The sequence below is a fragment of the Acanthisitta chloris genome, unplaced genomic scaffold, assembly GCF_000695815.1.
Source record: "Acanthisitta chloris isolate BGI_N310 unplaced genomic scaffold, ASM69581v1 scaffold46092, whole genome shotgun sequence".
NCBI lineage: Eukaryota > Metazoa > Chordata > Aves > Passeriformes > Acanthisittidae > Acanthisitta > Acanthisitta chloris.
The window spans coordinates 1-26,971 of record NW_008659630.1 but is presented as its reverse complement, the minus strand read 5'-3'; the positions used below and the strand labels follow the sequence as shown (position 1 = coordinate 26,971).

The window sequence follows — 26,971 nt, the reverse complement described above, 5'->3', positions numbered from 1 at the left end:
GTTCATTTTTTAAAAGTCTACTTCTGCATAGTTGGGTTTTGTAGCCTGCCACCTCCACTTATAAAGTAACTGATTGCTTTAGAATATACTTTATATGCATTTTCAGGAAAGAGAAGATGCAGCCTATGTAGATATTGTTCCCAGCTGAATTACTGTTGTCAGAGAACTAAATGAAGTGTAACTGAAATTGTCTCCTATTACTAAGGTATTGCTGAAATCCTAATGAACCGACCCCACGCGAGAAATTCATTGGGAAAAGTATTTGTAAATGAAGTGAGTATGGGCCTGGCCTGTAAAGCTGTTTGGAATCGTGAGCAATAACTAACTGCAATAAAAGTAATTGTGGGAAATTGACTAAAAAAAAAAATCTACCTCTTGCTGAAGGTCAGTGGGAGACAGCACTGGGGCAAGGCAGGTTGGCCTGGAGAAAAAGAGATTGGGATAGTTACTGCAGTAACTTCAGCTGCAGGCTGGACTGAGGTTTGGGAGTTAAGTTAGCTAACTCGGGTGTAACTCAACATCCTTACTTGTGTAATTACAACAAAAACCTACTCACTGTCACACCTTAGCAGGTAATCTGTTCAAGGATTATACATCCTAGAGAAAAACTCCTCTTCCTGTCCAGGTATGAGCCAGACTAAGGTACAGCAAAGGTTCATCTCTGAGGGGAAGGAAAAAAGGGATGGGGAAACGTCATTCTAAGGCTGGCGTGGAACGATCCTGCTGGTTCCACTTACGTAATTTCCAGGAATTTCCTGGCACCTGCAGGGTAAAAAGAAAACACTTCTATCACAGATTAGGAGCTTGCTATAATTTAGGAATATACATCCATATCCTCAAAGTTTTTCTTCTCCTGTCTGTACTCCCTCCCTCGTAGCTGTTCAGTGCTCTGGAACAGCTCCGCTTCGATGAGAAGGTGCGTGTGGTGGTGTTCAAGAGTGAGGTGAAAGGTGTGTTCTGTGCAGGTGAGTAACAAAGGCTCTGCAAGCCATTCTTAAAAAATGTGATGGCTCTTAGGGCTGGGTGCTGATCAGGTCATGCAGAGAAGCAGTTGGAAATGTGTGCTGAAAGAAAACTTGGCGGGTTTTTGTGTGGCAAGTAACATTCTCTCTTTTGCCTCTCGGCCTCAGTGATGTGTGTGATGGAGTGAGCCATGCAGGCTGTGTGGTGCTGCTATCTCTTTTCCATTTATAACCACCTTCAAGCACAGGTGCCTCTGGTGTTTGAGTCTGTGGTTTCCATTTCTGTGGATTATTGTCCTTACATACAATTGGTACTCCTCTGTGAAGCCTGTTAAAGGACACAGAGGAGCACCTTAGCCACTGCTGCAGCCCAAATGCCCACACACTGACTTCCACTGACCTTATTTAACTGGAGTGCTGTATTTCCAGACTTCTGATAGTGTCTGTCCTCTGAGAGGGACAGGAGGGAACACAGTTCAGGTGTCTTTTCCTGAATTCTAACATTTTTCTCCTCTTTAGGAGCAGACTTAAAGGAACGTGCAAAGATGGATGATGCAGAAGTGGGACAGTTCGTTAGAAGGCTGAGAAATCTCATGGATGAAATAGGTAAAGAATTATCTCAGTTGGAAAATTTATCCTAGACTGCCTGTAGCAAAACATTTAGAGATGCTATAAGAGGGGATAGCCAGAAGGTTATCCATCTAGGAGTAGCTTCCCAAATGGCTCCAGCTTATGCCTGAAGCAAAGATCCAATTAGAATTAAATACCAACTATCCTGCTGCCACTTCAAGAACGAGATGCATTTCAGTACAGCCTTATCCATGACAAAGAGCAGCACACACATGCATGTAATAAATTCCTGCAGTGAGAAAGCATTTGTATACAGTTCTGTGGAATCCCTGAGAGGCAGTGCTGGACCATGTGAGCTGTGTTGGTTGTCCCACTTGCAGTACATGCTCAGAAACGCTCATGGTATGGCCCTGACCTAAGAACATGGATTTGAATCTCTGAATGGATTTGCTAAATGGATTTGTGGAATATCAGCGGGTTGGTTTGTATCTTCAACTCCTCCACCCCCCTTTTATTTTTTTCTTTGCAAAAGGAATATGGACTCCTGCAATTGATTTTCTTCCCCTGTGTGTGAATTATTCTGCTCTCACTAGAGAGAAATAGCAAAATGAAATCTGACTAAACTACCAATCAGAACTGCAGTGAATAACCCACAGGAGCAGTCAGGGAGAGGTGGTTACAGCACACAACTAGCTCACATCTGAAGTCTGCATCCAGCTCCCTGAGCATTTACAAAGGTATCAAGCAGCTAATCTCCAGATACATCAAGTTCCTCAGCTATGAGGTAACAACAGTGTTTACCAAGTTCAGGAGCCTTGGCTAGCAAAAACACCAGAAAAACTGATCCTTGTGCCAGTGACTCAGGGTGTTGTCTTTGCTTTGGCTGTTGAACTGCAACAGCTGGTTGTTCATGTCATAAATCTGTAAGGAGACAATTCATCCAGCTTTGTGTTGCAGTACTTTGCATTCTGTTTTGCATGGAAGCAGCATGTTTTGCTCTCTTCTCACAAAGGGAGAAGTGCAAAAAGACAGTTTCTACAGTTTCAAGACAGTCAGAAAGTTCGTGGCAGAAGAAAATGAGTTCTTGAGCAATTTTGAACTAAAACCTTTAGAATTTAAGGATTTAAATCCCAGAACTGTGTGGAAGAGAACTCCTGGAATGTAACTGTATCATCTGTGTTGTCTTCCCCAGCTGCCCTGCCTGTCCCCACCATCGCTGCGATAGATGGCTATGCCCTGGGCGGTGGACTCGAGCTGGCCTTGGCCTGTGACCTTCGAGTAGCAGGTTTGTGTGGCTCAATACAGGAATCTTCTGGTAATCAGTGACTATCTTTTAAAGAGAACTTACAGATTAACTTACTGGTAAGGGAATCAGAAGCTTCAGAGGAACTTAAAACAGTTCACAAAATGAGTAGGCATTTGTCAGGAACTGTGGTGTTTAGTTCCTGTTGGGTAAGCCGTTTCTGTGCTTGAAAAGTTAAGCCTATTTTTAGGAAAGATTAATATTCCCTTAGAAAACTAATTATTAGTAGAATTAAATAGTTATTGCCATGTAATACTGGATGAGCACTCTGGCTAGATCTAACCTTCCCAATTTAAATCAGTCTGGACTGGAAGACATCCTTCTTCTGTTTCCATGCTTCCATCCATTACACTTCATCAAGTATTGACCCAAGGGTCACTTTTCTAGATAAAATTGCTACATTGGGGTAAGCAGCCATACTACACTTCCCTCTTTGGGCTTGAGGTGGACAGTGATAAAGCACTGTAGTATTCAGTCTTTGTAGCTACCTGAAGAAATGGAGCTGCAGTTCAGTATTGATAGTTTGTAGTTTTATTGATCAGTTAGGTATGGAAAAGGTACAGTTATATAAATAAAAAAAGTAACTAACCCTACATTTATTTTTTAATAGCTTCATCAGCTAAAATGGGCCTTATTGAGACCACAAGAGGACTTCTTCCTGGAGCAGGTAACCTTCATTAAATCTTCAGTCTCACTTTCTTAGCTGTAAAGATTTTTCCACTAGAGCACTTGAAGTGTGCTAACTGTAAATTAGAAGTAGAATCTTACAGTGACACAAGAGATCTATGAATCAAGAGTTCTGTTCCAAGCCCTGTCTTGGACTTGCTGTGAATTTAGGAAAGTCCCTTTACACCTTTTCTTGTTAATCAAAATACTCAAAAGGATGCTGAAGCCTTTCAGATGCTTTGAAAGTGTTGACATATTCACCTATCAGTTATTAAAGAAGCACATGATCCCTTTATTTTTAAAACCTCCTTGTTTTATAAGGAGACAAAGCACTACTGGGGCATTCCTCAGACATGGAAAATGGTGTTCTTGCTGTTGTCCTAAGGTGGAACCCAGCGCCTGCCCAGGTGTGTTGGAATTGGTCTGGCAAAGGAACTCATTTTCACTGGTAGACAGATTGATGGACAACAAGCCTTCTCCATGGGATTAGTAAATCACTCAGTGCCACAAAACAGTGAAGGAGATGCAGCTTACCAGAGAGCATTAACTTTGGCTAAAGAAATCCTTCCTCAGGTAAGTGGTGTTCATGTGTGTGTTCATGTGTTCAAAGAAGGCATTTCTGCTTCCCTTAAGAGAGAGCAAACAAACAACTGAAATTCCTTTCAGTGAAATATCAGAGTCTTGTTTCCTGATAAGTCTCTTGCTTCTCCTTTTTGTGAATGGAGTTTCTGTAGGAGCAAGGGTTAACAAGTAGCTGCTTAACTGACAGGCCAGTTTCACCCCCCAGCTGCAGTCATGCAGGCCACCAGGAAACCTTGCCCTGTGTATATCCCTCAACTGTACATAACACAAGTTAGGCTTTTTAAAAATACTTACTAGCTTACTGCAAATTTCTGTAGACCAAAAGGTTATTCATAGCTAGGATAATGACATAACAGCTCCACTGTTACGAACTGATGTGGCTTTAATTGTTTTTAATTTTTCGTTGTGGGTTTTTGTGTTTTTAATAAAGGCTCCATTTGCTGTGAAAATGGGAAAACTGGCAATAAACAGAGGAATGGAGGTAATCATTTGTTTTTTAAATACTGAGGTGAATGAAGCACATGAGCAGCTCTTAAAAATTACTACAGTTAAAATGTTGTGAACAGATGAGTTATAATCTTTATTTATACAGTGCCTATAAAACTATTCCAGAGGTTTTCAAAATTAAAATTAACATGACAGGATCCTTTTTTGTTCTACAGAGGCTAAAACTAGTTCTGTAATACAGGAGTGAAGGTCATTCACTGTGAGTGAATGTTTATTGATGTCAGAGCTAGGAAGTAGCTGTGAGGGCTCTACTGCAGACAAATCTCACCCCTCCCTCTCATCCCCAGGTTGACATTGCATCAGGGATGGCTATTGAGGGGATGTGTTATGCCCAGGTAAGTTACCTTCAGAATGCATTCCTGAAAGGAACAACTATATACTAATTATAGGATAAGGTTTTCAAGTAGTTTCAGGTTTTTTTAACAAATTAAAAGTGATTTCTCCTGTAGTTAATCTGACAAGTTCTGAGACCATGCCCCTTTCTCAGCTAATGGAACAATACACTGTATTAGAATATTATAATATAATGTGACTCTTACTTTATTTTAAGGTGATAAAGTATTACATTTATAAAAACCTCTTTTCCTATATAGTTCTATGGTCTTTGTCTTCAATGCTTTGCTTGTGACTTACACTACAACCCAGTCTGTATTTTCCTAGCTGCAAAAGGTTTGAAGATGGGACTTATCATTGAAAGAAACGCAATCTTAGACCACTACTTCCAAATTAGCCAGGACTTAAAAACACATCAGACTTGTCCATGGAAAAGCATACCATTTTATTTTCTTTTCCTGTAGAATATTCCCACCAAAGACCGTCAGGAAGGGATGGCTGCCTTCAGGGAGAAACGACCCCCTCGCTTTATCGGCAAATAATGCTTCCTCGCTTCCCCCTGAGCTTTGGGGGATAAAGTAGGGCTGAAGAGGACTCACTGATTTCTTGAGATTGTTTTTATGACACCATTCTGTGCACTTAACTCCTTGCCTTGGACTGCATTTCTGAATACTCGACTGGATCATTTTTCTGTATGACTTTCCAAATAAAGTTTACCTTTGTAGAGCTGATCTTTAAAGCACATACAGCTTAAGTCAGTGGTTATGGCTCTCACACAGATGTCAAGTAAGGAGAAGCTTTAGCTCACCGTAAGAAAATTTAAAAGACAAAACCAGAAAGCTTACTGTACCTAAGCACTGTTAGGAAAAACAAACACTGAAGAGAAAGTCAACCTACAAATATCTATCAGTGCTCTTCCAGCTACTCTGGCAGAACAAGCAGCACCAACACAGAGCAATGGTCCTTCATCCCAGACCTGCTGAGCAGTGCAACACACCAACTGCCACACTGCAGCCAGCTGAACTTACCTCTCTGGTACCAGTGCTTGAGAACACAGAGCCTGTTGTGCATATATATACACACACACACAGACACCGTATCAGTCTATGCCAGAGACCTTCGAACACATCACCTCTCTCTCATCGCCTCTTTTCCACTGTTGTCTGACTGGAAGTTGAAGTTACTTTCTCCCTCTGCTTTGAGGTTCTCCAGCACTAAAACATGTCACACAATTTAGCTCTATGGCTTCTTCCTTCCCTAGACTGGGGCTTTCAAGCAAAAGTGAATTAGGAAGCAAATGTGGGTTTAGTAAATACTTTATAGGTTATCAAAATATCCTTACAAAATGTGGTTTACCACAGTGGAACTGAGTGTCACCTCATGCTGTGATAGCCTCGAAGCAAACCATAGTTTCACTTGTCCCAAGAGTTAACCAAGCAATTCTGTGGGTGAGGTAACCTCACCAAGTTATATACATACAAAATTGCTCTGTAAAGATCTGTGAAGGTAAATTAGTCAGGATCACAAAAGATGGCAAATGGTACAGGTGGACTACCAGAGTTTAAAAGTTGCTTTCAGAATTATTCTACCCTGGCAGAAACTTCTGAAGCTGCACAGGAATGTGAAGACACATACAAGCAAATTTAGTGGATTTATACCTTGTAGGCATTCATACTTTTCAGCTTGAAAGAATTCTGCTCACTGTTTGCCTGAAGCATGTGGGAACAAAACAAAAAGGGTATGGAAAAACACTTAGAAATCTCTGTGCTTGCTGGTTGCAGAACTTCACGAAGTCACATATCTTCCCCACATCACATACATTTTGTGCTACAGGGAGTAGTAGATCTTACTTTTTCCCCCACAATTTTAGTTAAGCTGCATCACTAAGGTCTCCTGTCATTAGGAAAAAACAGTACTGTAAGGAGAGTTGTCATTTTTATTTTAAAATCCTGTAGCAATTTATTTATATTTATTCTATTAACACCAATTTTGACAAGTTTTGTGTTCCGTTTCATGTAACGGAAATTCCACAGAAGTCCCATAGAGACATCTCAAAGGGTGGTGGCTTAAAGCTTGTAGGCTGTTTCTCATTTGTTAACCCACCTTCCTAATTCAAAGCTACAGCCAGATGAATTTCTGTCTGAATTGAGAAAACTGTACATAACCAGATAACCACAGGAAGATGCTGCTAGCCAAATTATACTTTGGTACAAGAAACAATCACACAACACTGATTAAATTATTGGATCAGTACCTTTTGAAGTTGCTGAAACACACCAGAACTAGGTTATTGAAGATTAGAGGTGATGTTTTTATTGAAAGGATGGGAGCTGGAGAAGGAAGGAGTTAAAAGTAGTAAAATACAGTCAGCATGAAGAAGCCACCCCTGCCATCAAGCTACCAAACATAAGTTTTCTTTTTAAATTCAATTACCAATATATTTACAGAAGAGTCTCTGAATATCAATCAGTTGCCATGAAAATATGGAGACAAAAAATAACACCTGAAATTAAAGTGGATTTGAATGGACATGCAGTTTGCTCCCATCACTTGCATTTTATCAGGCATCTGTATATTGTGCAATATGTTTCATTCAACATGTGGTTTGAAACCCATAAGTATCCAAGAAAGAAAGGAGTTATTACAATTAGCATCTTCATGTAAAATTTCACACTCCACAAAACAATGCAATTGACACAGGGCTTACATAGAACATTGGGCAATATTTTGCACTCTGATGACTTGGAAATATAATTCACTGCACAATACCGACAGAGTATTTACAGAAAATGATCATTAGTCTCTTATAAATAAGGTGACCAAATATCCTGGGACTGCTGTGAATACACACAATCTCCTTCATGAAGAAGTCAAGTCAGTATTTTGCTCTAATGAGCCTTCTCCTTTCCCTATCAGTATTCTAAAAACAAAAGAAAGATATCACACACAACCAAAAGTAGTCACACAACAAAAACCCCTTTTTGTTATCAAGTTTCAAATCTCAAACTTAGCTCATCCTTTTAGTACTGTCTCATTTCAGACCTGTTTCTACTGCTTTACTAGAGTGGGTTTCCCCTTTCCCTGAATGTGATGCTGGTCCCCACCCTGCCAAGAGCAGGGAGGACTCTGGAGAAATGAGCTGCAAAAAGGCAGTGTTCTAGCAGTAAGGAAAACAAAAGGACATGGCTTGCAGGCAAAGGGAAAAGGAAGTTGAAGACCACATTTGTGTCTGGAAGGGTTATGAGACAATGGACATTTTGGTCGCCTTAGTTACAAGTCTCACTGTAACCTGCATGCATGGACTTTTGCTTTAGTCTGTACAAGTGTTGAGTCTCACAACCACACACAGTTCGAGGCAAACACCAAACTGGTGAACAGTGTTATGAAGAGCAATCACAGGGATGAAATCATTTTTTCTCCCAGAAGTCACAAAACAAGATATTCCTTTAAGTCTTTGTTTCAGATGTGCACGTCGATCTGTACAAGTCCCCACTCTTTGCAGCCAGCACTAGCCCCACCAGTATGACCAGCTCAAGCCATGACCCTTTACAAGTTGCATATGCAGTTGCCATTTAAGCTGACACTCAGCAAAGGTTTCCATACGTAGTTCTGGGTACCACAGTTACTGGCAAATCACTTTAATGGTGACCAATATATTACAAGTTACTCCAGCTACACACACATCAGGAAGGATTATTACAGAGACAATAGTTTACACTCCTCTACCTACAGCTTTCAGTTTGGTTTGGTCTGTTGCTGTTTCCTACACGGTGGTGGTCTCCCGTGGCGCATAATGTGCTTTTCTAAACTATCTAGGATGGCAATAGCAATCCTCTGGACATCGGGATCAGTCTGGACGTTTTCCTTGATGTTGTACAAGTGCTGTAAACCTCCTTCTTCAATTAACATGCTGCAGTATCTGGCAGCTGTAACAAGATTATAAAAAGAGAATTGAAAAAAAAAGTTATCTAGGGTAAAGGTAGCAGATACTGTAAACACTGATTCAAATCCACTTTCATCCCCAGGCAGCATTTAGGACACTCCCTAAAGTGTCCACAGAAATGCATTTGTACTTTAACAAGTGACAACACAACAGCAGAGTTGTTTGGACAGGATCCCCATTTTAAGTGGCTCTATTACATATCTGCCTCAGCTGACTGCAAAGTGCCTTGTAATACACATAGCATCACTCCCCCACACCTCCTCTACAGGCATTTCACACAAACCTTGAGAAATGGGAATCAGAAGTACTACAGTGTCTATGAGTACCCCAGTAAAAGTATGACTTTCACCCAAAGTCTCGGTACAAAACAGTTACCAAAAAAATGGTATTAGACATACCACATGATTTGTACAGGTTTGTAGAGTGGATAGAAACTAGTTCCTGCAAAAACAGCTTGCCAAATATTTGGTTTGTGGCTTTTAACTAGTTCTAAGTTGCTATAAAGGCCTTTCCAGGGTTTCTTTCCACTTCCATTATTCACTTCTAAAAGCTGAAAGCACACCTCCTCCATCAGCTCCAGTGTTATTAAGAGCAGGGAAGAGCTATAAAAAGAGCTGCACGGCTAATGTAATGTGCAAGCTTCAGAAGCTGTTATGGAAAGGTCAGGATGACTGTAATGCAATCCACATTGCATTAACCTCAGCTGGGCCCAGTTTCACCATTCATCTCAGTGATGCAACACCAGAGTTGTTTAAATGCTGACGTTAAGCATTTCACTGGGGATCACATTTGCTGCAGTGCTACCAATATTTTAGTTAAGTTAGCTCATGGAGGAGAATAGGATGGTGAGAAACAGCAAAAGGAGAAAAAAAAAAAATCCAGAAAATTCAAACCCATTAATTTCAGACTACTTTCCAGCCTCGTCTATAAGAGGGAAATCAAAACAAAATGCATCCCCTCTCCAGGAGAAGAAGCCTTCTTGTTGCCAGGCAGCAAAAGCTGAAGATTTTCCCCCAAAATAAATCTTCACATTTCAGAATTAAACATATTTTCCCATCAGAGTAGATTATTACATTTGCTACCAAATGTTTGGTTTGTCTGCAACTTAGTCCAGAAGCTTCTGGCACCAACTACCTTCAAAACTAAACTTCAGGAGTTGTGTCTTGATCCTAAATCAGGAGTACACCAATACAAACCTCTGTGGCATGCTGACAGCTCAGAGGTTAGGGCAGTACAAAATAAACACTAAAAATAACTAGAACAAAACCGGACAATACTAAGTTAACAGGACTGAAGCACAAAGAGGAATAATTACAGGATCTTAATCAAAAACTCTTCTCCAGGGTCTGACCAGTAAAACTACTCCATGTAGAACAGTCCTACTGCAGCATGGAAAGTCCTCCCAGATCTCCAGACAGTACCCTGGGAACAGTGCCTCATTATATTTATCAGCTCTGCTAAGAGCAGCAAACCAGTATTGTATGTGCAGTTATAGACTATGCTGTGTTATTGTTTGGTCCTGCATGGATGTCTTAGCACTGCAGAATGAGGGATAAACAAGCCTAGATATACTGCTGTCAAGAAGATTAAAAACTGGCACAGAAACCACTTTTAGTACTTTAGAGGAAAGCTGCTTTACATACACATTCCTGTCATAAAAATGTATGTCACAAAACCCAAAAAAAGCATTAAAATCCAGGAGGGTTTGTCCATTCATACACTCAGGTATGGTTGGGGGATTTACGTCCTTTCCCAACACTTGTGCCTTTCAGCAAATGCTCTCAAATTATTTTACAACATTGGTGTTCTCAATTTGCAGATGGGAAAGAGGATTAAGACACTGACCTTGATGTCACAGCAAATTACTGCCAAAAGGCGATTAGAGAGGAGGATTACCCAACACTTCTGTTCCCACAGTAAGAGGTTGATGCCTACCACATTGTTCTTCAGTTAAAAGCAATTTGTTCCCCATTATTAAAATTTACATTTCTGAATAAAAACACCTGTGCAAGCCAAAAATGTAGTTAATCTTAACATATCCATATTTTTTAATTAATACTATGCATTTAACAGTAAAATCCCAATAAATAAAAAGGTTATAAAGGAACTTCTACTGCTCTCTTTTTCTGCCCTGTTCGGTCAAGGCCCAAATGTAGTTTCTCCAGAGGATTAGGAGTGAATATCCTAGGAATTCTTATTTTTCCCCACTTCATGCTAGTGAATAATATCTAAGAAATCAGGATTTTAAGGGGAGTGTTATCTTAATACATACGATTTTTGCTGCAGACGTGCTGCATGGCCCACACTGCCCATAACTGGACACCAGGTGTCATGAAACAGCCAAGTAGTGGAAAAAATGGGTTGAAAGACCTAAACCAAAAGGAAACAAAGAGCAAAACTTGCTTTACTGCTCGATACTATTACCCCAGAGGTTGCATGTTGCCTGCTCATTTAGCCACATGCCAACTAGGAGAGACACTGATGAAGATTAAAGGCTCTCCTGCTGCATCCAAAACTCTAAAACAATCACTAGCAAAAATCAGATATAGTGGATATGCTTTTACCATAGCACTTGGATGCCTCCTGCTTCTTAAAAACAGGAGTAAAACCAATGGAAAACACAAGGATTAGACTGACAGCAATTACCTAATTGTACTTTTTGGCCTCAAACTTCTTTACCAAGGATAGACAGTGCTAACCTAGTGCAACCAATATAACCTTCCTGGTTAATCTTTGGGTCTAAGTCTTTTAGGCATGCAGCTGAACACCTGGAACAGAAAAGCAGCAGAACACGAATTTTTCTTTTATACAGAAATCCCTAACCTTCTCTGGTCACCAAGGGAAAATTAACCCACTGCACATTTTTAGCCGATAGGTGCTTTTGCACTGGATGAAACCACGTCTGGCTAGCAGCTCTCTCTGCTTTGGGAAGAAGTTTTACATCTAGCTGGGTTTATTTTCCAAACAATAGTTACCTGTAAGCCACCATCTCACATTCTGGGGTTGGCCAATTCAAAATGGCAGAATGCTGCAAAATACAGAACCAAGAACACTGACTGTTAAATACAAACACTGAAAAAGATTAAGAGAGTATGATAAAATTCACCATCATTTCTGTACCAGCTGCTCAAGGAGAGATGTCCTCTGGCTGCGACTCAATGTCCATGCCTGCTCTCCTCGAGATATCAAGTGAGCAATAATCCCTGCTGCAAAGTAGCTAACTTCCACTTCCACACTGTGCAATAATTTACTGATGTGGTCTATAAAGTCCTTCCACATTAACTCAGAATGGAGCTCTTTAACTTCAGCTATGTTGTTCTGGAAGGGGGAAAAAAAAGAAGAAATATCAACAGAAGGAACATGGTATAAGGGAGCTAAACATGAACTACACTGTGTAAGTAAACACATATGAACACCCAGATGAGGTCTGCATACATCCAGGTGACCACGGGATTGCTTTTCAAAACTTTTCCAGCCTAATGCAGGAATTTGCCTTAAAACAAAGAAGTTTTCTCCTAAGTAATTTTAGGCCATTAACATGCAGATTACACTAAATTAAAGGCTGGTTTTAACATTCTCAAACAACTTTAGTAAACTTCAGCAGTGCACAGTGCTGAATTCCATTGACTCTCCACCTAGTTTTTGCACTCAGGTGAAGCCTCACTCACTGTCCTTTCTTAAAAGCTCTTTTCATTTACTGTAACCATCAATTCCAACATAACTTTTGAAGACATCATAAAGCAGTCCAAAAACATGTCAATTGTGAATAATACACACTATAAAGAACAACAATAACATCAGAATTTTTCAGGTTAACACAGGGTAAAATAAAACCCTTTCAAAACCAAATCTTAAAAGTATGTATTTCAGACTTCTTTTTTCATCTCACCAGAAGTCCAAGAACTTTCTGTTGGATGGATGATTCAGATGGAAAAGACTGTGGAGAAAAGAAACCAACAGTAGGTAACCATTTATGCTTATTATTGAAACAATGTTAATTATAAACCCGTGTTGATAATCCACCACCAAAACTGCACTCCTCACCTCTAAGACTCTCATGAAGAGTTCTAGCCCTTGATTTTCAATGAAGTGCCGACACGTTGTTGGAGATTCATCAGTGAGGTTCCAAAGTGCACTCAGTGTGAACTTGAGGGTGGTATCTACAAGATTCTGATTTGTTTTCTGTTTAACTATTTGTAAAAGTTGCTGGGGGAATAAAACCGACAAAAAAATCCCAGTTATGACTGCATATCCAAATATATATTAGCTCCTCTGCTTCTTCCTGCACCAAGTGGGGTAATGCATAACTGTTATTTATATGCAGAGCGAAGATCTACATGTTTAGAGTCAAACTGCACAAAATACAACAGGTACTAAACCTTTCACCTCCCCTTTGAACGTGGCTGTCTGCTAGAGGAATGCCTTTGTTTTCATGGTAATTACACGTGTGGTACCACTCCGGATGGCACAAAGTCAGCCACAGAACTCTGGACCCCACGTGAACACTGACAGCACTAAGCATGTACTTCATGTAGTCTCTCTTCGAGCATATTTCATCTTATACAATGAATTTCAAATCAAGAGATGTCTTGCTGGTTTACTCTGTATTAATTGCATTGAGTTTTTCCACTTCAGCTTCTTTTCATCTGTGCTAATATATCTCATTGCCACTGGCTCTGCTATTACCTCTAATAACATCTCTAGGTTTTTCCCTTCCAAAGAACTTTCACATGAGCACAGGTTAATCTGTTCTTAGAATTCTGTCTCCTTGTGTTTACTTTGGATCTGCAGGAACACTGTTAGCATGAACACCTAGAGGGGATGTGATGTCAGGAAAGTATCTGACTTACCCTAACAATGAAAAGTTCTGCACCAAGTTGAGCAGTTTGCTCTGTTGAAAGCTGTAAGCAAACAAAACCATATCAACAATTTTTTAGACTTTAGAAACATTATCCTGTCATCTCAAAGCTTAAATTTCATACCTTTGCAGCCAGAATGGATATTATGGCTACAGCCATCCTTTGCATGTTTTGATCTTCGTGATTACACAGCCACTGCATAACAAGTTTGGCTGCTTCAAACCTGGAAGGTAAAAATCCATTTCATTTTCAGAAGTCTCGTAAGTCTCAGTAAAAGAAAGATGTACACAGACAACACATCAGATACAAATGCACACAAGGCAACAGAAACTGGTAGTTGTAAGTCCCACACTAAAAAAAAGTAGAAATACACATTGGAATTGCAGGTATTGCATGAGCCTCAGTCAGCTTTGACTTGTTTGCTCAGGGTATCTGACTTCTAATAATATATCAAAGGGCACAGGAATTGCTTCCAAAGGAGGAAGAAAAACTTGGCACAATCTCCTGAAACATCAGACCAACAATACTTCAAAGCATTTGGACAAAAAAATTTAAGTAGAGAAATGTCTGCAAAAAGCAATGCCATAGATCTCCAGAGAAATCCTGAGTTCTGTTGCATGCCATTAGTGAGAGACCCACACATGTGAAGTGAAAACTACCTGTACACCAAAGGAATTTTTCAGACCTATACTCAATGGTATATATTTGGGTCAATAGGCCCAAAATAATACAGGCCAGGTAAATTCAGCACACTGGAATGATTTAAACTGAGCAAAACTGGGACCAGAGACAAAGCTTCTAAAGGAACAAAGGAAAATATTCTGCAATGCTACAACTCATTTTAACTGACACATAAAACTTGCCTGTTAAATGGAACATCCTGAAGGATTCTGTCACTGCATAGTGAAAGAAGGCAATTCTTCTGCAGCTATGAGAAATGAAATAGAATTACTTCACCAGTAAACATACACATTTCAGAACAATTTCTTGCAATGAAACATTAAACGTATTTCTGTGACGTCATGAGGTGTGGAGAAACCTTTTGTAAGACCCATAAGACAGGGAATCCTACAGAAAACAAAGAAATCTTGTGTTTTACCTGTTGGTGGTTGGGGAAGTGCTCCATGGCCTTCAGGAGCAGGTGGGTGACATCGGCCAGCAGCCGCACAGGCATCCCTGCAGCCAAGTCTTGCTTGGTCAGGTTAAAGACACAAGCACTCGCTGCCAACTGCACAGGCAAGTTCAGAGGGTGATTTCTCATTCCAATCACCACAAGCTGAAATACAAGAGTTTTGCCCACGTTAGTTACCGACACATTCGCACACACGCCCCAAGAGCAATTCGCTGCTGCTCGAGGCCACAGCAATGACTCACAGCACCCAAATTCTGCCTCCCTTCTACTTAAGTGAGAAACCCATCTGGTGTGATTTGAGTTCTCAGGAGGAACACTTCCTTCTGCTCAGTGATTCAAAGCTGACAACTTGTACTGCTCCAAGTCCTTTCACACAGCTTGCAGCACCCTCTCAAAGGAGAGGCTGCATGGAACACAAGAAATTCCTAGAAAGATCCAGGATTTGCTTTACACACTGGGATAAAATCACCAAACCCTTTCAGAGGTGAATGAGGTAGGACAGAGCTTCTGCAGTGCAATGCTAATGATGTAGGGGCTTGGTGTTTGGTGATTAGCCATTTCAAATCACATCCTAAGCTGCAGGTCAAGACAGATTTTTTGCAGCTTCTTCCTGAATTATGTTTTTGGCTATGTATGCTGATTGTAATCTCACCTAAGAAAATATTTTTCTTCATGATTATTGATTGACAAAGTGTTTTTGATATCAAAACCAACAAATTCAATGTCACTTGTTCAATGTCAAAAAGGATAGGAAAACCAAAACTCGTATGTCCTACTGAAGCCTCTCTTTATGATCACAGCAGCACTTACACCATCTCTGGTGTTCTAGACATGGAAAGCCAATGCCTAGAATGGATTTCTGAGGAAGTTTCTAGGCTTCAAGTCAGAGCCCAATATAGAACACTAACGATACCTGTTCACTTGGTATCACACTGAAGGTCATGGTAGCAAAAATGCTACTGAATTCCTTCCTCATTATTACTGTTTGTAAGCAGCAGCAGAAAGCACTGTTGTACCTGGTTAACAAGACTGGACAGACCTTTGACTTGAGGCAGTACAGATATGCCCTAATAGCAGAACTCAGCAGCTGAAGAAAATTTCGTATCATATTCGAAGTTGTGTGGAAAAATTACTTTAGGTGCTACTAAATTTAGATACCATTAGTCCAGATCAATTTTACCTAACACAAACCACTACAGGGCACCTTCTACACCACTATTGTTTAAATAGATCTTAATTTTTATCTAATATTACAAGTTTAATCCTAAAAAACACAGCCAAAAAATGTAAAAGCTTATAAAATAATTTATACCAGAGGTTTGGGGCTGAGCTCAGCTTAAGGAACAATACATGACAATCACCAAAACTATATTTATTATTCTACCTTTAAAATTTCAGGCTTTGTTTTTTCCATCACGTGTGTCAGGCTGAATAAGTGGAAGAGTGCTTCTCTCACAAAGAAGGCTCGTTCACTGTAACGCTTCAGTGCTTCAGCGATCTGAGTCTCATTTGCTTCTCCTGACACCTGTGAACACAGAAATCATCTTTAGCTCAAGATGTCATCATTTCACTTTGAAGATGTTGCTCTCAAAAGGTGCAAAGCTGCAGTGCCAAAGGTGGTGATATTGTTGGCCAAACAATTGCTTTATGTGGCCATAGTAATCCAGACACACACAACCTTCAAACGTTCTCCGTACAGAAGAATCCACGCTGTAAGCCAAAGTTAGGCTTCAGTCATGTCTCTGAGCAGAGCTGGATGAAACCACCAAGTAAAAGCAGCACTTCATAACTAACAGAAGCTGCTTATGATGCACTGAACACCTATTTGTAACTGAATGCTCTGTCCAATGCAGCTGATAAACTGATGTTTTAAGCTGCTGGTTTTTGGCTCTGGGTTCCAGCTCCAGCAATAAAAATAACATTTCCATTCTCTGTCCACATCAGGTTTCCTAGAAACTATACCTGTAGCAAAGGCTTCCCAGCAGCATATTGAAAACTAACTCACAGGGATATATTACAGCCTTGAGAGAACTGAGAGCATCTTGGATTTGGCTTTACATTCTTTACTGATGAGAACAGGGCAATCATATTTACTGACATGTTTTGCAGCCAGTTACACCCTACATGAAGAATTTCCATTTGGCTTCACATTCTCAGCTATCACATCTGCCTAGTGTTCATGATCAAACTTCACAGGACTGCTGTAAAGACAGTAATATTTTTACCTCTGCTGTTTCCATGAGTGCCGTGTCCTGTATATTCTTTAGCAGTATCTAGACTAAGCATTTGAATATTTCAGTATAATTACTAATGAATTTGGGTCACAAAAAAAACCCCAAACAATCACAGCCTTCAGTCTCTTTTATTTTAAGGCACAGCTGTCAAGAAAAGAAATGTAAACTACTTTTTTCTAACTACACTGCTACAAGTCCATTATGATTTCCACATTTCTAGAACCTTCTTCCTTCCTGCCTGTTCATAGCACAGACAAATCTATGGGGTGTGTATTCTAAATAGCAAGGAGAAACACAAGGTACATCATCACTCCAAATGGGAACTTGTTTTCTCCAGTGCATTTCAACATTCATACACACATCAGCAGGATGTATTCAAGACACTTGGCAATGGTCAAAAGTTTCAGGGGAAAAAATAATTGTGTAGCTGTGTCATTTCACTTACCTAGAGCTAGACCATTCTGAATTTTAAAACTGAAGTGCAAAACTCAGTTTGCACAAGAGACAGGCTAAACTATAGACACATTACACACTCTTCCTTGTTTCCTCTGCAGTTTCCATCACCCTCGTGGCACAACAGAAAACACAGCTCAGAAGTGAAAGATGATATACCACTGACATGTCTAAAACATATTTCTCCTCTGATTCTGATCCCTTCACAGCTGGGACAGGAGAGGCTCATTCTCCACAAAGTGCATTCATATTCTAAAGAACAGGGAATGATATCCTGTTTCCTGGCACTAAAAGATGAATAAATGCAATTCAGCAAACATCTTCTCATCCTAAGGGGCTAAGGAATTTAGGGTTTGTTTGAGAGGAGGAAGTTTTTCATCCTAAGTAATTGCTTCTTACATGTTCATCACCAAAAGACCTTCCAAGGCAGGTTGAACTACTGCAATAGGAAATAGCAGTCGTGATGGAGTATAACAGCAGCTCAGTTATTCAGTCTTATTCTATCTGTTGTGCTAAATCACAAATTGCTCAAAGCTCATGCAAATTATACCTCCACCTCTTACACACTGCTGCCTTATGCTAAATGCTGTGCTGGAATCCAAAGAATATTATTCCACTAAATTACTTCAGACTAGACAAAGTTCAGCTCTCTTAGATATGTTAAATCAGGATCTAAGGTTCACTGAAAAGGCACGGAAAACAGATGCTTCTTACAACAGCATCATGCAAATTTAGCAGTTTGTGTCAGAACGAAGAAGGAATTTGACACAAAGTCAGCAGCTACAATTAACAGTTAAAAACTGAACCTACAGCCTCCTTCTGAAACACCCACACATATTTGTTATAAACGATTAGTTCTGTTTCTGCTGCACAGGATAATTTTCCAGAGAAATTCATTCCCCCACTTAACCTTTAGGCTTCCTTCTCCTGTGAGGAACTCGGAGTAGCCTGCGTCCGTAGCCAGCAGCCCCACGAACTGCATCGTGGGCCGCTGCTGAATAAACGCTTCCACAGCTTTATCTGTAACGTGTTTTCTTCCAGAAATGTCCAAAGACACAAGGTTAGGTAAGATGTCCTTCTGTTCCAGCAAACGAAGAGCTATGTCCGATGTGAACTGCTTGTCATCCGAAATGTCCAGGTGATTCAGGTACTTCAGTTCTCTGATAACATCCAGAATCTGCGTCGTAGTCATTTTCAAGCATTTCAGGTGGTGCATGGTCAAAGACTTGAGTCGGTCTTTGCAGGTGAGGAGTGCTGTTATGTCAGTGACAGAGGTGTTGGATATATCCAGACTTTCCAGCCTAGGAAGTGAAGCAACATCTGCCAAGTCCTCGTTATAGAACAGCACATTGGTGATGCTCAAGGCGCGAAGCCCAGACAGCTGACTGAAACACCTCTCATACGGGTCTTCTAAGGAAAGAGTTAGTGAGTTCAGCACGAGGCATTGCAGGTTCTGTTGGATCCATTTATTGCTGCCAAGTCCACTTATAATGTCTGTGATTGTTATATCTGCATTGACCCCAGTAGCATCAAGTTCCACCAGCTTGTGATGGCAGAATGCTTTCCGGAACGCCACGGCCGAGATTTTGGCTTTCCGGATACAAGCTCGTTTCAAACGCATCTGGTTGCCTCGGAAGATGCCCACGGTTCCATCATTCAGGAGCCCTGTTGGAAAACAGCATTAGTGTCTGGTTCCAGCATTGCAGAACAACACTTTTAAGGACCGAAAGGTACAAAGTGTTAACAAAGAAAATTAATGACCAAGTGGTTTGCTTTGGCTCGTAATTGCCACTGGTCAAAAAATCTTGTTTCAGAGACTCCACTTTTAAGATTTTACTTTCTTTTAAGGTCTCACTTTTGGAAAATTTCATGTTTAAGAATAGGACAGACAAATTAAGAAGCAGTATATCAAAACTACTTGTTTGGTTCAGAACATGGAACATGCAGTAAATGAAATAGGATATGATCCGAACCCAATCAGGTTGCTGCCTGCATGGTCGGGATTTTCTGACTGAAGTGGATAAAAGTATGCTAAAAACAGTATTTCATAATTTCTGAGTGTAATTCTCCCCTGGCCACAGCTCCATTAACCTCAAGATTGCACCATCAATCCATGACCTCTGCTGATCTTGCTTTAACTGAATCACATTTGATTGAATTCATAAGTAGGATCAATACACTAAATTAAGCTAATTAAGTTCTATGTATCCCTCAAGAAGAAGGTAGGAGTGTTGCTCAGAAACAAGCTGAATGTGAGAAAAAAACCTAAGAAGCTATTCAAAGAGGAGAACAAGGAAAGGGTGGGAAGGAGAGAAAGCAATGAAAAAAGAAAATGCACCAATCTTGCTTGAGATTATCATCTTTTTACTCTGTAGCAAGAACAACTGCATAGCCTGTTCTTGCAACACACTGGCAACATCCTAAATGAAATAATACATAGAATCATAGAATTTAGGGGTTGAAGGGTTGGAATGGACCTTACAGATCATCTAGTCCCAGCCCTCCCTGCCATGGGCAGGGTCACCTCCCCACTAGATGAGGTTGTTCAAGGCCTCATCCAGCCTGGTCTTGAACACTGCCAGGGTTGGGGCATCCCTGGGCAACCTGTTCCAATGTGTCACCACCCTTAGAGTAAAAAACTTCTAATATCTAACCTAGACTTTCTCTCCTTCAGTTTGAACCCATTACTCCTTGTCCTACCATTGCAGTTGCTAACAAATAGTCCCTCTCCAGCTCTCTTGTAGCCCCCTGAGTTCTCTGCATGGAATTAGCCAAAACACACTGAATCTACAAATACAAAATCGTTTGGTGATCTGTCAGCATCAGGATTACTGCTTTATGAAATCCATGGGAAGGGCACAGTTGCACAAGGATGCTCAGGAAAGGAGTAGGAAGAACATGTCCTTCCAGTTTTACTCTGCAGGGGTAGAAATGTGAAGACTCCTGGTTTTAATCTCCTATCTTCATGCATACATAACACAGAAAACAAAATGAAACTGCAATATATTTGGATAAAAACATCACTGTCTCCACAGTTTAGGTTTAAGTCATAAGCAAGTGATTGGCTCTGTGACAAAGGCAAACCAATATTAAATCAATATTAAATCATTATTTCTAAAGAGCAACGTTTAAGCATTTCTGACCAGGGAGTCAGGGTATTCCTCTTCGGCTGGAAAAGCAAAAATATGGGGTGAAACATTTGGTACCCAGCAGAAAAATTAAAATAAATAAATAAAATTATAGTTTGGTTAAAATATTACAAAGTTTCTTCTTAATTTTTGCTCATCTTCTCATCCAGTGATTGAGGCTCTCTCACTGGCCTGTCTTAGCCATACCCTGGTTACCTGCTGTGCACCTTTTTCCATCCTGCACTCAGATGCAGCATTTATGCTGTTTCCATGTCTGAAACTGCTTTCATCACTGCTAGCACTGCTAATACATTTCTGGTAATTCACCTTCCTTCAATCTGATTTCTTGGAACTACGCTAAATAATTATTATCAGGGAGTAGTGCATAATAAAGATTAATTTTTTTTGAGTCTGTGTTGTTTTAGGACCATTCTTTCTGTTATTTCTGGCCAGAACAACTTGAGAAAACCAGGCACACCAGTATTTGCACAGGAAGACTCCAATAAAACCTGCACCTGTAGGATAGGGCATTTGGTCTGTTTACAGTAATTTCTCTAGTGTCATGTCTCATTCTTCAACAAAAGCCTCCAGGAATGGGTCTCCTGTCTCTTCTCTAGCATAATCTATACATTCACTTTTTCCAGGTAAGAAGCTTTATTGTCACATTGCTTTATTGCCATGCTCAAAGCAAGCAAACCAGGGCAGCTCTCTCCTCACAAATGTGCTGACACAGAGCGTGTTAGGCCAGGAGATGACAGGGGAAACACCATAAGGTGCCCATACTACTCTTGAAACTGCTTTCCAGCAAAGAATTCCACTTCAGTGCAAGTGCTAAAAGAGATGAGAAACTATTTTAATGAACCACAAGGTTATTTTCTAGTTTAATCACAAGGGCACACCGTCAAGAAAATTCAATTAAATGCTCTGTGAGAGATATAGCTGCCAGAAGTAGAATCAATATTTTAGGGGGCTGAAGTGACTGAAAGGAGATTTAAGAATGTTCAATTAAAGGAACATTAAAATCATAAACACAAGACAAAGGACCTATTTAGAACTATCTATATGGCAATGCAAAATTCAGCTGAAGATGTGGAAAACCAAAAATAATAAAAATTCCCTATTAAGAGATTACAGAACACAGTTTTAACAGCTGCCATAGCAGATCCTGCTAGAAAAATACACCAGAACTGCAGCATCACATTCCAGTAAAATATTGTCACTGATGACCCACGAGGAATTGTTTTTACCATGAAATGCCATCGTCTGCAGCAGGCGATCAGCCACCTCCTGGGGAAACATTCCTGGCTCCTGCAAGCATAGTGTTCCATCTTGCCTTTCTGTGCAGAACTTCTCTAGGTTGGCAGTCAGGAAATTCAAACAGATATCAAGTAGAGAATAAGGAGAAGCTTCTTCCTGCCATACCAAAACACAACGAGACAAAGGAGATTTAGTCAAGTCATTCTCTCTTGTCTGTGAATCTTGTATATGCTCTTTTTTGTTAGTCTGGCTAATATCACAAGAGGAGATGTCTCCCAGGAGAGCCACCCAAAGTCAGGATACACAATAAACTGATGGGAGCCTCCTTCTCCAGGCACCCTCAAAACCACCTCCAGTCAGCTCTGCAGTGTTTGTGTTCACAGAGACTGCTGAAAAATAATTTCAGTTTATGAAGTCTACTGGGAATTTATCAACCAAGACAGATGGAAAGAAGCTTTTTAAATCAAATTTTACTTCTGGATTTAAACTATTTCTTTAATCTTTCATTTAAGTCACCCATATTAGAAGTCTGCTACCAACCTACCTTAGAAATGCAGATAAATTTCATATATTGCAGACTAATATCATATATAAGAGCAATTTTTGATACTGAAAAGGGTAGCTAGAGCTTCAGATCATAAAGGAAACTAAACCAGAAGTATTTTAATTCCAGACCTCGTGCAGCAATAAATTAACAACTATTAGTGTTCCATCTGATTACAGATACCAATTTCCTCCTTTTTTATGCTATGCACCTGGAAATCATCTACAGTAGAATCCTGGGGACAAAGGACAAAGCAGAATATAAACTTGAACTTTTCCTTCAGAGTTTGAGATTGTACATTGACACATGAAAACCTCAAAGGATTTTTTTATTCCATGCCTAATAATAACCCACTGTTTTCAGGCACACAGATTAATCAACATAAAGAATGACTCGCAGCACTGTGAATCATCCCCAGCAGCACACAAAAGAAGGCCAAGTGACTGGTACATACTCCCCCAGACAATATTGAAAATAACAGCATCAATGGTTGCCACATCTCATCTGCAGGAAACACTGGAGCTTCCCTTTTATACTGAAAGTTCTGGATAATTTCACCTTTCTTTCCTAACTCAGTTAACTTCTGCTGCTTCATTTGCCTAATACACTCAGCACAGAAGCATATAAATATATAAAAGGTTATACAGAAAAAATATAAATAAGTTTACAGAGATAAGTCTTCTAAAATAAGGAGCACATGTTTGAAGACTGGGAGGTACCACAGCAGGGCAAAGTCAGAATGGAGCTTGTCTTTAATAAATCATGTATTGACAGCGACGAGATACTGCAGTTCAACAGCTCCTGAAGACTTAAGTACAGGCTTGGGAACTAAAAACTCCAAATTATTCAAACTCGGGTTCTTTGTGCAGCTTTTGACATGCAACTTTCAAATTAGCTCAGTTTTGCTGCGTGCTTTTTTCCCCCCTTTTCTTCTTTTTTAACCTTTATTATTACATTTTATTGTTGAAGAAACACGAGTTACTTTGTGATGCAACTTGCTCACATTACCAGAAAACAGCAATTCTGGCTGCCTCCAACCTGAAGCTGATAAGAAAAGCAAGGACAGAATTTGGAACTGTGAATGTCTTTTGTTTCCCTGCAATGTGCAAAATGCCTGAAGCACTTCTAAAGAGAACAAAACAACAAATTACTTTCAAATAGTGCATTTTTTACACCAAATGGGAAAACTTTCTTTTTAACTTGAAATCAATACATCCACCCAGGCCTTATATGACAGCTGAGGATTCAAATGAAAATCAGAATCCTTACTCAAAGGTGTATGAAAATCATTCCCACTGGGGCAAAACCATCCTCATCTCCCATTAGAGCTTGTGTTTCTAATTTGATGCTCAAACATGACAAAACCAGAATACTGACTCTGTTCCTTCTAGCACTGTTCCATCATTTCTCCCAGAAAAGCTAAACCACTTTTATAAACCAGTGAGCAAACTCCAATGAGAATTTTTAGCCTTGCAGATAGGCCACCAGCATATGACTCAGAACACTATTTTTTTTCAATCAGCACCTCTAAGTGGCCAATCTGTCACTTGGAAATACTGCTTTCATTTTTACATAATCACTTCAGAAGTTCATACAGGACATCTTCATACAATAAACGGAACAAAACCACAAGCAGGGAAACAACACAGGACCATTTTTATTAACTCCACTTATGCCAGTTATAGGAGATATTTGCAATGTTTCTTCAACTTGCTGCCAGGAGGCTGAAGAAACAGCCCAGCAAAGGCTCCTGAGGTGACCTGGGCAGACAGGTGAAATGTTTTCACCTATATCTAATAAAGCTCTTTGACAAGCAGCATAAAAACAGTTTCCTAGACTCTGCTACTGACAGCTTGGACACAGTCTGTAAAGCTTTTATGTGAGCTAGCAGCATTCCTATTCTCCACTTCTCTTTACTTACAGAGAATATTACCCAGTTAAAATTATATTTAAGCTCTTAGAAGGTCAGAATTCAAGTGGTTCCTCTCTCCAGCTCTGCTTTTGAATGTCAACTTGAAAACAAACCTGGCATTTGTTTTCAGCTCACTTCACTTTCTGGTTCCAATACTCTAATGAGACACTATAAATATGTGCCAACCATAGCACAGCACTTAAATTTTAAATTTAATAAAGATCATCCACCAATATTTGAGCAGAACTTTCATTATGATATTTTACTTTTTCCACAGCCATCTTAATTATCTGATCCTTCCATTAACCTCACAGTTCCTTTCAGTCTATCAAATTAATGAAGTAGCCAGGAAACAAATCTAAAAATAATTTCCTAAAACCCACAGAATTGTGCATCGCATGATGCAAGTCTGGGTGTCTTCATTAGCTAAAACACATTTTAGAAGAGTAATGTGACACATCTGAAACCAACTAACTTAATAATAAATTAGTTTTTAAAAAAAAAATAAACCCCCACACTTTTAAAGTGCTTAATATAACAAAGGCAAACAAAAAGTGTCCAGGGGAATGGGGAGGAGTAAAGTGCATGGCTCCTGGCCTCAGACAGTAATCCAATACAGTAGTGAACTGAAATGCAAAACCTACTTCAACAAGATGTTACCAGTTCAGCTTCTAGTTCACACCAGGGCAGCTGGAAAAGTTCTCACAAAGCACATCATCCTCCACAGTTTGTTTTCAAAACTCCTTGAAACAACTTTAAATACCACAGGGATATATTTAACACGTATTTCAAAATACAGTTAAAAAGAGAAACAGAGCTTAAGGGGACATATGAAAGTACCTGAAGTATGTTAGAGGATCTTAAGGCCAACATTATGCCTAGATTAACTGGCTGAGTGTGAGTATCAAAACAAAATCCTGTTCCTTTGGGGAAGCATCACCAGGCAAGCACCTGCTTACACAATACCTAAAAAAAAAAAAAAAAAAAAATAACAGATTTAACTGACCTTTTCCATCAGCAATTACAAGCTAAGTTTGCAGAAAAAGCAAATTCCACTGCTGCATGGGCCATTTTCACTCTAGGTGCTGTGATCCTACCAGCTCCAGCCTGAAAAGCTCAGTTCCTAGTAGCTTTGTGTCTCAGACTCATAAAAAAAACAAACCTTTTTTTCCGCAGTAGTGTTTTGCTTTGGTTGGTTCTTTTCCCCCACAATAAAGCAGTATTTAACACTGGAAGAGAAACAGCAATTTCAGCTCTAGCAGAACCATGTCTGTGATGTACTCCCCAATTTTTACACCCAACTGCAGACTCAGTATGGCAAACCCCAAATGTTTAGGGTCTGTATGTGCCAAGCCCACCTGCTTTTTTATCTCTGAAGTCTGAGGAGGAGATAGGCACAGGGTTAGGGAATTTTCAATTTGTGGCAGTTATTTCTCTCAAAATGTTATCAGGAAAATAAGAGGTAATTTAGAGCCTCAGTCTCCTCTGCTGTTGATGTCTGACATTTCTTACCGGTTTCCACCTCTCCACAGCCCCAAAACTTTACTTACTTTCTTAAAATAAACATTCTGAAAACAAGAAACAATAACTCAAACAACAGCCATCAAAGTTCTTCTTAGAGCTAATAAAGGAAAGGCAGTGGAAAAAGAAAAAAGCTTTAAATTTAAATGGAACACAGCAGATGTAGGCAATTTATTAACCAGACTCAAGGAAGGATTATGCTCAAAACTCGAATTTAACATTAACCATTCTGGCACAACACGTGGGAACACACTGATTAAGGCTGCTACCGATACAAAGTCAGCAGAGACCACGAGAGGTCTAAAATTAAACAGTGCCACATTAAAACAACATAGTAAGGCCATGTATTTCAAGATTCATATCAGCTTCAGATACTGGAGAGAAGAACCTGAATGGTTTGCTGAACCACAAGAAAACAAGGTGAAGCAGCAAAAGATGTTATCAGGACAGGCAACAAGAAAAAATAGGGAAGAATTAAGTAATGTTTAAGGCACCTGGAGATCTCACAGGGCTATTTATGTTGAGATATCTGCACTATTTCAGTTTAAACATAACAGCTACTAGAATGCTCTGGGGGAAAAGAACACGTTGGGAATAGGAAATAAACCCAGCTTTTCTTAGCTTAGCAGATCAAAAGGTGAGAGATACAAATGGTGCCTATAAATACAACACAGTACACACCAGAATAAAAACTACAGAAGGAAGCAAGACAGAAAGGTGAAGCACAGTGCCAGGACGGCAACAAAGGGGCACAGAAATGCCAAGAATCTGAATCTCTGCCACATATTTAGATGTCAGTACACAGCTCTCAGGCCTCAAACAATGAAGTTCTGCCCTGAATAGAACAGCAGGCACAAAAAGTACCTGCTTATAAAATAAACAACTTATCTAGGGCACTGAATGAAATTATGCTTTTTAATGACACGGGATGAGATTAAACAGCACAGGAAGCTCCTGCTAGTCCTTTCAAACCAAATATGCACACTCATGTCTCAAGCAGAGGAGCAACCCAAACAGCTCCATCTGTTCCGAGCCAAGGCCTGGGAAAGGCTGTTCCTCCGCCGC

At 39.9% G+C, this 26,971-nt stretch overlaps 2 protein-coding genes across 2 annotated transcripts; one reads left to right on the top strand and one right to left on the bottom strand.

Annotated features, from left to right (window-relative positions):
- The first annotated feature begins 210 nt into the window (after positions 1-210).
- On the top strand, positions 211-5,647 carry ECHDC2 (enoyl CoA hydratase domain containing 2). The gene is made up of 9 exons (XM_009069440.1): positions 211-273; positions 878-965; positions 1,482-1,568; positions 2,725-2,817; positions 3,446-3,502; positions 3,887-4,074; positions 4,514-4,564; positions 4,878-4,925; positions 5,388-5,647. Exons 1-9 carry the CDS (start codon positions 223-225, stop codon positions 5,463-5,465), a joined length of 741 nt encoding a protein of 246 aa, XP_009067688.1. The 5' UTR covers positions 211-222; the 3' UTR covers positions 5,466-5,647.
- Positions 5,648-8,213: 2,566 nt separating this feature from the next.
- LOC103797244 (protein zyg-11 homolog B) lies at positions 8,214-22,179 on the bottom strand (the record flags this gene model as incomplete). The annotated part of the gene is made up of 13 exons (XM_009069441.1): positions 8,214-8,849; positions 11,139-11,236; positions 11,842-11,894; positions 11,987-12,184; positions 12,756-12,803; positions 12,911-13,072; positions 13,717-13,767; positions 13,849-13,948; positions 14,589-14,653; positions 14,825-15,001; positions 16,242-16,382; positions 18,455-19,209; positions 21,920-22,179. Coding segments are annotated over 13 exons (2,299 nt in total), but the record flags the coding sequence as incomplete, so codon positions are not given.
- Positions 22,180-26,971: the final 4,792 nt, after the last annotated feature.

Bases quoted from the DNA above. Each gene is read 5' to 3' on its own strand.
- ECHDC2 (XM_009069440.1), top strand. From the start codon at position 223: ATGAACCGACCCCACGCGAGAAATTCATTGGGAAAAGTATTTGTAAAT. The intron at 966-1,481 runs GTGAGTAACAAA...TCTCCTCTTTAG, and splicing joins GAAAGGTGTGTTCTGTGCAG to GAGCAGACTTAAAGGAACGT. The intron at 4,075-4,513 runs GTAAGTGGTGTT...TTTTTAATAAAG, and splicing joins CTAAAGAAATCCTTCCTCAG to GCTCCATTTGCTGTGAAAAT.